At 48.0% G+C, this 10079-nt stretch overlaps 2 protein-coding genes across 2 annotated transcripts; both read left to right on the top strand.

The window, feature by feature from the left end:
- Positions 1–255: 255 nt before the first annotated feature.
- LOC109731856 (uncharacterized) lies at positions 256–1209 on the top strand. Its single transcript, XM_020291034.1, has one exon. It carries the CDS (start codon positions 256–258, stop codon positions 1207–1209), a length of 954 nt encoding a protein of 317 aa, XP_020146623.1.
- Positions 1210–2290: 1081 nt separating this feature from the next.
- LOC109731874 (probable CCR4-associated factor 1 homolog 7) lies at positions 2291–3486 on the top strand. Its single transcript, XM_020291052.4, has one exon. It carries the CDS (start codon positions 2567–2569, stop codon positions 3404–3406), a length of 840 nt encoding a protein of 279 aa, XP_020146641.1. The 5' UTR covers positions 2291–2566; the 3' UTR covers positions 3407–3486.
- The last annotated feature ends 6593 nt before the right edge of the window (positions 3487–10079 follow it).

Here is a 10079-nt window from a genome sequence, read left to right as displayed (position 1 = left end):
GTTGTCCCTTCTTCTTTCTAGCAACAGATTTCGATTTGGAGTACATATACGAGCAGTATGTTGAGTCGTCCGACAGCTCGTCGAACGAGGAGGAGTACTCCGATGAGACGGCGATGATGCAGACGGTCCTTGAAGACATAGAGCGTGTGGATGAGCGTGTTCTCAATTTCAAGGGCTCAATCAAGGGTCATCGAGTGCTCAACCGCAACAGGTCGCGCGACCACTTGACACTGATGGCCGACTAGTTTGCCCCCGATGCACTATTCGCTGACCATTTCCGTCGGCGTTTTTGGATGCGCAAGACTGTCTTTGATCGTTTGTACCATAGCGCTCGGTCCTATGATGCTGATCCTGAAGAAGGACGTTGTGGGAATGATTGGCTTCTCTGGTTGCCATAAGTGCACAGCCGCACTCCGGATGCTTGCATATGGCACGACCGTTGATTCATGGGACGAGTACCTACAAATGTCTGAGAGCACACACGGAGATGCCATGGTCAGGTTTGCAACTATTGTGGTCAAGGTGTTCGGACCTCAGTACCTGAGAGAACCAACTGTGGCAGACACCGAGAGGCTCTTGGCAATCTCAGAAGCAAGAGGATGCCTAGGTTTGCTTGGATCTCTTGACTGCATGCATTGGAAACGGAAGAATTTCCCTAAGGCTTTACAAGGGCAATATCAGGGTCATGTTAAGAACTCCATCATTCTTGAAGCAGTTGCATCACAAGATCTTTGGATTTGGCACGCTTTCTTTGGCATATCCGGGTCTCATAATGACATCAATGTGCCGCAACAACCATCATTGTTTGCGAGGCTGACTGAAGGAAAAGCTCCTCCTTGTCAGTATAATATCAATGGACATGAGTACAACATGTGCTACTATCTGGTTGATGGTATCTATCCTCCATGGACTACCTTTGTCAGCACCATCTCAAACCCAGTTGGCCAAAAAAAGTCCCACTTTGCCCAAAGACAAGAAGCAACTAGAAAGGATATTCATAGAACATTTGGAGTTCTGCAGGGTCGTTTTGCAGTTGTTCGTGGACCTGCTAAACAACATGATCCGAAAACCTTATGGGAGGTGATGACATGTTGTGTGATCATGCACAACATGATCGTCGAGGATGAGGGTGACGATGTTGTCGCAGCTCTGAAATTTGAGAACATGGAATCCTATCCAACTTGCGAAGCAGAATACAACCACATTTGAAGAGTTTATTCAAATGCATCAACAAATTCGGCATCGGCCAACTCACGAGCAGCTGAAGGAAGATCTGATTGAGCATCAACGGACGGTTAAAAGGGACAACAATGTTGGGATGTAATATTTGAACTTTTTAAAATTTGAACTAGTGCTACATGCGGCTATTTGTACGTGTGCACCCTTTGCATGCGTCTATTTGATAGTGCAAACTTGAAAAATAATGAGGAAGGTCGGATGTATGCGGCTAGCATTGGATGTCGTCCTCCCGGATCCGTGTCCGCGAATTGATCTTCCCCTGTCCGCGTACGGATGCGAGAGAAAATTTGCGGATAGCCGTTGAAGATGCCCTTACAAGGATGAAAGAACAATATCAGTATTTGGAGCAAAATGCTATGATGTGTGAACCCGCACCTTTGACGTTGGTTTGATATCCTGGTTCAATGTAATGTATCTTGCTCTTATTTTCATGATAGTTGATGACTCACATGGAAACTAAATTAACATGGCCTAGAGCTTTTTTTGTGTGTGTCTCATGGCGTTCCATTTTTGCTACCATGACATATTTTTCTTCCATGGGAAACATGTTTTATTGCCATGGTTGTACTTCTTCGCAGCGACGGTCTGTTTTTAGCGTCATAGAATCTTTTTTTCACAAGAGTCGGGTTTCGTTGCTATAGTGTATCCTTTCACCGCGACAGCCTACTTTTACCCTTTTTTAAGTTAACATATTTTTACTCTGATGTTAATATATTCGTTGCAAACCACGGACATTTTTCATGTGAAGAGGAAGAAGAAGAAGGCTAAAGAAAAGCGTAGAGAAATGAAGACTTGCATTGACCAACCCCAAGTCAAAGAAAACCCTCTTCATGGGAAGAAGCAAAACAAAACCAAATTGTTCATGCACACTTCCCTTGTTTTCCTTGCTGGTTCCAATCCAGCCCTGACCTGACGTGCCTCCACACAAAAATTGGCCCCGCGAGCCCCACCGGGCAGCCACCCAGAAGGCGCCCCTCCTCAAGCTGTCGGCCGGCAATCATGCCACGGGACCCACCATTTGCGGGGCCCGCCACGTGGCACCAATCCGACCCGGGCGGCGCACGTCACCCACTTTCCCCATTCGCGTCGCGTTCCCCCTCCCCTCTTCTTCCCCCGAATCCCCAATCCCACGCTCCTCCCCCCTCCCCCCTCCCCTGGATCTCCTCCTCCCGCCCCGCCCCGCCCCACCTCCCCGCCCACGGGAGCCACCGCCCCTCGCCGCTCGCCCGTGGGCCCCGCCGCCTTCCGCTCCGCCGCACTGCCCAGCTCCGAGGCTTCCAGGAAGGAGAGGGGAGGAGAAGCTCGAATCTTTGATGCCCGGTAGCCGATGGCGACGCCGACCGTAGAGAAGCCCGACGGGGTGGAGATCCGCGAGGTGTGGGCGGAGAACCTCGAGGCCGAGTTCGCCGTCATCCGGGAGATCGTCGACGACTACCCCTACGTCGCCATGGACACCGAGTTCCCCGGCGTCGTCTGCCGCCCGCTCGGCACCTTCAAGTCCAACGCCGACTTCAACTACGCCACGCTCAAGGCCAACGTCGACATGCTCAAGCTCATCCAGCTCGGCCTCACCTTCTCCGACGAGCGCGGCGGCCTCCCCGCCCTCGGCCCGGACGGCCGCCCCTGCGTCTGGCAGTTCAACTTCCGGGGCTTCGACCCGCGCACCGACGTCGCCGCCGCGGACTCCATCGACCTGCTGCGCCGCAGCGGGATCGACTTCGCCCGCCACGCCGCCGAGGGGGCCGACTCGCGCCGCTTCGCCGAGCTGCTCATGTCCTCCGGCGTCGTCCTCAACGCCGAGATCCACTGGGTCACCTTCCACAGCGGCTACGACTTCGGCTACTTGCTCAAGCTGCTCACCGGCTCCAACCTGCCGGACACCAGCTCCGGCTTCTTCGACCTCATCAGGATTTACTTCCCAGTGATCTACGACATCAAGCACTTGATGAGATTCTGCAATAGCCTCCACGGCGGGCTGAACAAGCTCGCTGAGCTGCTCGACGTCGAGCGGGTCGGGATCTGCCATCAGGCAGGCTCCGATTCACTGCTGACCGCGCTCTCCTTCAACAAGCTCAAGGAGTCATACTTCGGCGGATTAACTGAGAAATATGCCGGTGTGTTGTATGGTCTAGGCACAGAGGGCGGGGAAACCACCTCTGTTCACTGAGTAATGGATAGTTAAATAAATGATGAACTATTTATGAGAGAAAGGAGAAACCTGTCTGCTGAATGCGTGATGTCTGATTATATCCTCTTGCTTGACACCGAAAAGGTATCACTTTTCTCTCAATTGTGGTACTCCTCAATGAGTTTGTTTAGGTTAGATGACTGAGTTTTTGTTGTTTGATTTTGCATGCTGAAGTTGATGGAATGATGAAACGTGCTCTAGATACTGGTTAAATCTACCTATGCTGATTCTTCACATGACCTGTAGAGTTTAACACTTGATAGATAGCAAAAAGAACACTTCTTTTGTCATGTACTCCCTCGGTAAAGAAATATAAGAGCATTTGGATCACTAGAGCAGTTTTCTAAATGCTCTTATATTTCTTTACAGACGGAGTATATAGTGTTGATTGCTTACTGTTGTGTGTTCTGTTTGAGGAATCACCTACCTCCCGTCATGGGCAGGCGCATGGCTAACCATGGCAGCCAAGGACTCCAATTCTATCACTAGTTGGTTCAAGCTATCTAGTACTCCCTCCGTTCCAAAATAGATGATTCAACTTTGTGCTAACTTTATACTAAAGTTAGTACAAAGTTGAGTCATCTATTTTGGAATGGAGGGAGTATTATATAGGTCCATGCTTCCATACCAATAGGGTTCTTTCTGGTGTCGAACTTACCAAGGACTGTATTATGTGAAGAGGGGCATCATTTAACCATTTATTAGGAGATTAAGCAGAGATGGCCAGAGATTTTTTTCCCAGTCATGAGCTCAGAGTTTCTGTATCATGGACCAGGATAAGCTCAGCTGTTGTTCATATATATTGTCAGGATTCTGTTTAGTTTCATAATTACTCCCTCTGTAAAGAAATATAAGAGCGTTTAGATCACTACTTAGCATTTAGCAAGGACTGTCAAATGTCAATAAGTCAAGAAACTTTCCCTAGACATGATTCCGAGTCTCAACATCATGTATGTACCAGGACATGATTCCGAGTCTCAACTGTCCCTAGACATGATTCCGAGTCTATTGTGTCAGTAGTCTGCCTGAGGATCAGAGGATGATTTCAGATGCTACCCTCTCTGGTAATCTGGTCACACCCATCAACCCATCCTCTTCTTTGTTCTCCTCTCTCGTTCAGCCATAGCACTTGGTAGTTTTGAGAGCAACCTCTTTAATTATGTTTATAAATGAACTGTTGCCTCTTATTTTGACTTTATTGAAGGCAAGGGCATCTTTATTTATTTTTGTTTTGAAAGTGACCTCTGTCATTATGGTTATAAAAGTTCCATGTGTTGGCTGTTCATTTTTGAATTGATCTATATTCGTGGACTGTTTAGTCGAAGAGTTCTCATCCATTTCCTGTTAAAGCTTACATGTAGTTTGTAGTTTCCTCAGCAGTTCAATACACTGATCTATACTGTTCTGTATTACGTCAGTAATTGAACTGGTCAAGAAATACCTACCAATCAAAATAATATCGTGTTTGAACTAACTGTGACAGAACAGAAGTAGAATACAGTCCTATTATTTACGTATATCGTATGCATGGATGCAGAGTGCATATCAGTTAGCCAAGTGATACATGTGTATGCCCTTTTGCCTCAGTGCAACCTCCAAAATTAGTTAGAAAAGGTCCTTTCCTGGCCATTCCTCTATGAATTGTGTTTGCATTGTGCTTTACAATTCTGTTGATTACTAGTTTTATCATATTCCTTCTGCTTCTCTTGCTCTTGTTGTACTATTGCCTTTCCTTACTGTAGATTGTTAGCCTGATACACGGGGCTTCTCAGTTCTTTCTCATTTTGCCTCAGTGCATAACCTCTGAGATAGGTTAGAGAAGTTCCTTTCCTGGTTACTTCTGTGTGAATCTCTGCATTTGTACTTCACAATTCTGACGATTACTAATTTTATCATATCCCCTCTGCCTCTCGTGCTCTTGGTGTATTTTCTTTTTTCACTGTTGATTGTTTGCCTGAATAGCGGGGCTTGCAGTTCTTTGTTGCTACAATACTGAATATAGCTGACTGTATCTTCGGGGCATTGTTGGATCGTAGACAGTTCATTCTTGTGGGCTTTACCGTTTTATGTAGGCGCCCCTCAATGGTTTGATGGGAGGCTTAAGCCTGAGGGCAACCCAGCTTTACTGTGTACCATCCATGGGAGACCAGTCACTTATTTGCTGGCTGACTGTCTCTTGATGCGTTTCTTATTCTGCAATCGCTGGTTATGCTGACATGACAGCTTTATTGTGCCCAGCATTTCACATCGGTACATACTGTGAATGTAGAGCTTGCAGCTTAACATCTCCTCTGTTTAAATTTTACAATGCAGGTCTCTGTATTTTCTATGCAAACTCTTACTAGTAAGTATTTTTGCTTGTCTTAAAGAAATGGAATCAAAATTCACCAGAGCTGAATTGGGATCAGCAATATTGCTTTCCAACTCTGGTGTGTCTCAGATACTAGTTGTTCACTAATTCAAACTGGTATTTTCGCTTGTCTTAAAGACATAACTTCAAAGTTCACCAGAGCTGAACTGGTATTAGCAATATTCCTCTGCAACTCTGGTGTCTCTCAGATACTGATTGTTCACTAATTTGATCTGGTGTTTTTGCTTTCTTAAAGAAATAGCTTCAAAATTCACCAGAGCTGGAATGTAATCAGCAGTATTGCTTTACAACTCTGGTGTGTCTCAGGCACTAATTATTTACTACTCGTAGTTAGATATGGTTCTTCTCCTGGTAACTTCTCTACGCGAATTGTCCACTACTTTTTTCATGTTGCCTTCGCTTTTCTTGCTGTTGTTGTAGTGTTTTTGCTTACCGCAGACTGTATATGTGCCTGAATAGTGGCTCCCTTTTGAACCATAATATCATGGGAGCTTCTCGGTTCTTTTTAGTACATCAGGCATATTACAGCTATAGTATTCTGTCTTTTAAAATGTGGTTCACTAAATCTTGTACGTGGCTGTTTGTAATTTTGCTTGCATTGTCGTGTCATGTATTTAATGGTTCGATGAGAGGTTTAGGTCTGAGGACAGCCCTGCTTTACTGTCCAACATTCATGATAAACCAGCCATTTTTTGCTGTCTGGCAAGTGGATTTTCGCTTGAGGTCTTTTTTACTTAATATAAGACGTTTTTTGACACTGTCATAGACTCTAAAAGCGTCCTATAAAAAGTAACGGAGGTACTACCTCCAATCCATGATGCCCCAGTAAGTGTCGCAGTTTTGGACCTAATTAACCCCAGTTCAAAACTGCGACACTTATTTTGGATTGGAGGGAGTAGTATTTTGTAATGTGATGGTTATCTTGACGTCAATATGTTGATACATACTGTGAATGTGAGTGTGCACCTGAACATCTTATCTATTTAAACTTTACAATTCATGTATTTATGTGTTCTTTGTGTGAATTCTTATTGTTCATTTGACTCTTAAAAAAACCAGCTGCAAAATCAATAAGACCTGAATTGGAATCACCGATATTGTTTCACAACAATAGTTTGTCTCAGCAGAAAGAATATAATACATGTTGGTAATCCGAATCGAATTCTTCACTGTGATTTTGGGGTTTCTATCCAGGCATTCTACAATCTTTTTTATGGCTTGATTTTTGTTTTACTTTCGAGGGAACAGATTTGCTGCTTGATTCTGCATGTCGTGGAGAGTTACCGCTGCGCCTGCATCTACTGTATGATAACCCTGTCGGTGTCATTCCATTTTAGGAGGTTTTGCCTTGTGGCTGCAAATGTCTCACGTGGATATTTGTTTGTATGATCACCTGTTCCATTTGAAATTGGTTGGTGCATCCTATATGTGAGACCTGTTAGTTTATGTCCGTGTAGTTTGTAAAGTTGCAGCCCACGTTTTACTGCGTAAAATTCTTGGTCTGAGTTAGTTCTTGTGTATTTCATCTTCCGTTTAACGTAGTGCAGCCTTTGCTGAAGATGAGATGGACCTGCTGCTTCCGCTTCCAGCGCGCATGCCCGGCGGCACCTTTGCGTGTGATGAGGCCACGTGCCGGTTCCTTGCTATCCAACGATCTCGCCAAATACGTACGCTCTGACCATCAGCAGGCTAGTCTGCTGTTGGGATGGTTAGAGCATCTACAGTGGGGCTTGGCAAATCTGGCCTTTCAAATGCCTACAAACTCATGCAACTACGTCGATACACACATCATTCGGCTACTCCATCACTACTAACTAAACATTTTATCAGATTATCAAAATTTGGCATGTTTGGCTGTGGTGGAGTTCATCCACGGCTACCCTTGCCCTTCCCCGCGCCCTTGTTGTCCTTCTTGCGATAGTACTGGTCAAAGACACAGTATAGATCGAGCTGGATTCGCTCGTCGCCGGAGCTTATCCTCGGCAGTCGGGATGACACCCAGTTGACGGATCCGGACTGGTCGGTGTCTGATCCCCTGCCTGCCATGTCGGAGAAGGCCGGAAACCGCCGAAGAGGAGCTCGGGTGGCGTAGGGGAGTGGAGGAAAATGGCTAGGGTTTGCTCCCACGAGCGGATGAGGACGAATATATATGGGGTCGGGTGGGCCGGCATGGCCGGGCCGATGTGGCGGACGTGCCCGGGCGCGTCCATATTCATCTCATATTTAGGCTGGATTAGAGGGGTGTCGATCAGTCCGGACGTTTGAGACCTGTTTGAGGCGTACGTCCGGGTCGAAAAATCGTGACTGTGCGACTTGCTCGGGCATATGAGGCTGGTTTGAGGCGTCCGGCTGGCTGTTGATGCTCCTACTTGGATTCGAAGAGTCTCGCGCAAAGGCTATCGGCGAATTCTAGAAGACGCTAGCCCTGTCGTGCCAATAGTGCTTGGTTAAACGGGCGGAAATCCCTGAAACCGAGCCCAGCCAGCTTTTTGGCCTCCTCGTTTTATTTCAAGCATACGAATGGTCATTCTATTCCCAAAAAGTAATTTCTCATCATACTGTTCAGATCATCACACCTCCAAAGGAATATTGAAAAAGGAAAAAAAAAACTGTCTCTCAATTGCACCAGTTCAGAGTCTTGTTTGTCGGTGCCGCCAGAGCTAAGCACGATCTTGTCTGTCAATTCGGCTGTGTGGTGCTCTCTGTTTCTGGCCCGCCACAGTGAAGTTCCGGCCCGATCTGTCGGCTTTTCACCGGCGTGCCGTTCCTCTCGTGCCGCTACGTGTTTGATTTGCAATATTTCTCAAACAACAAAGCCGTGCTCAGTTCTTGTCTGTTTGACCATGGCAATGCAGGCGCCGGCCGAACACTCTGACCGCTCGCCGGGGGGCCGTTTCGCTAGGACACGCCGACAAAGCCGAGCGGTGGCGTCGTTCGCCGCGTCAGACAATCTCAGAAGCTCCCACGACGCGCGGCCCCCGGCTCATCTCGATCACCGACGCCCCATTTACGCTTGGATTGACACACGCGCGCTGCCTCCATCCCCTGCACCCGGCGTTGCTCCTTGACGCGGCGGTGGCATGGGTCGTCGCCGCCGGCCCGCCTTATCGGTTGAGGATGTCAGTGCATGAGCACGCGAGGCATCATTCCGGGGCTCGCCCGCCGGTGTCGGTGCGCGGCGCCCGTACGGTCTGCGCGGTGAGGTAGGTCGGCAGGGTGGACCCTCTCGCACTCGCGGTGCAGGGCGTGCAGCAAATGTGCTGTGGCTCGGAAGTCAAAGCGCGCATCTGCCAGTACGGCGGTGCTAAATGAGCGAGGGATACAGTACAGGGCTGACTACGGTCGCTCGCTCGCTCGCTTGCGTGGTCGGGAGGGCAACGCCAGCCTGACTGGCGATTCCTGGGAGTGCAGAGCCATTTTACTTTTCGGTATCCGTGCACTGCACTGGCTCCTCACCTGATTCTGCCGTACTCTTCTGCATGCTCGCCCTGGTCACTCTTTTGGAAGGGATCTTCGTTGACCCAATCGCAACCGCGTGAGAATTGACAAAACTGATTTGTTGAAAAGTTAACCCAAAAACGACTTGACTGTACCAACAAACTAAGCAAATGTAAGTAACTCCTGCTCGGCGCCACGTCTAAAGACCCTCGGCGATATTTTATGAACTGAACGACGTTTGGGGTGTTGATCTCTAAGCTTATTGCCAAACTGAATGAGGCTCAAACAGATGGATGACGGAAAGTATGACAGCTCCGCAGTTTTTGGAGCTGAGCCTCAAACTTAATGAATGACGCCCAACAGAGGTTTTTGCTCTGTTTCGACATTGCCAAGGATTTTATTCAATACGGAGGTAAAAGATTTGTCTCATCGATAAATTAAGCAACATGCCAAGGATTATGCTAATTCTCTTTACGCCTCTTGTTTTTGTTTTTCAGCTTAGATGCACGTCAATCGCCTGAAAACGGAATTCGGGTCGATTTGGTGGAGAAGAAATCAACAGCCACAGAGCACCGAGGCAGGTTTGATCTTGTCTGTCGGGGGGGGGGGGGGGGGGTAGGGTGCAGGGGGTAGCAGCTACCCCCTTCTCTATCTTAGGCGTGGGGGTGGTGCAGGTTCGCCTGAGGATTTCAAGGGGTTTGCCAGTTTAGAGGGATGACCGGAGGCGGCAGCAAAACGACGGCGGCGAGAAGTTGATGGGAGGGCGGGGCGGCTAGGCCAGCGCGCGGGAGCGCCACCGGCCGGAGGGCGGAAGTAGGCGGCCTGGCCGATGGTAGCAAGCGG

The sequence above is a fragment of the Aegilops tauschii genome, chromosome 5 (assembly GCF_002575655.3).
Source record: "Aegilops tauschii subsp. strangulata cultivar AL8/78 chromosome 5, Aet v6.0, whole genome shotgun sequence".
Lineage (NCBI taxonomy): Eukaryota > Viridiplantae > Streptophyta > Magnoliopsida > Poales > Poaceae > Aegilops > Aegilops tauschii.
Note: the sequence above shows the minus strand (reverse complement) of the source record. Positions and strands in the feature narration are given on the sequence as shown.

Coding starts and splice junctions, on each gene's coding strand:
- LOC109731856 (XM_020291034.1), top strand. CDS start 256: ATGCACTATTCGCTGACCATTTCCGTCGGCGTTTTTGGATGCGCAAGA.
- LOC109731874 (XM_020291052.4), top strand. CDS start 2,567: ATGGCGACGCCGACCGTAGAGAAGCCCGACGGGGTGGAGATCCGCGAG.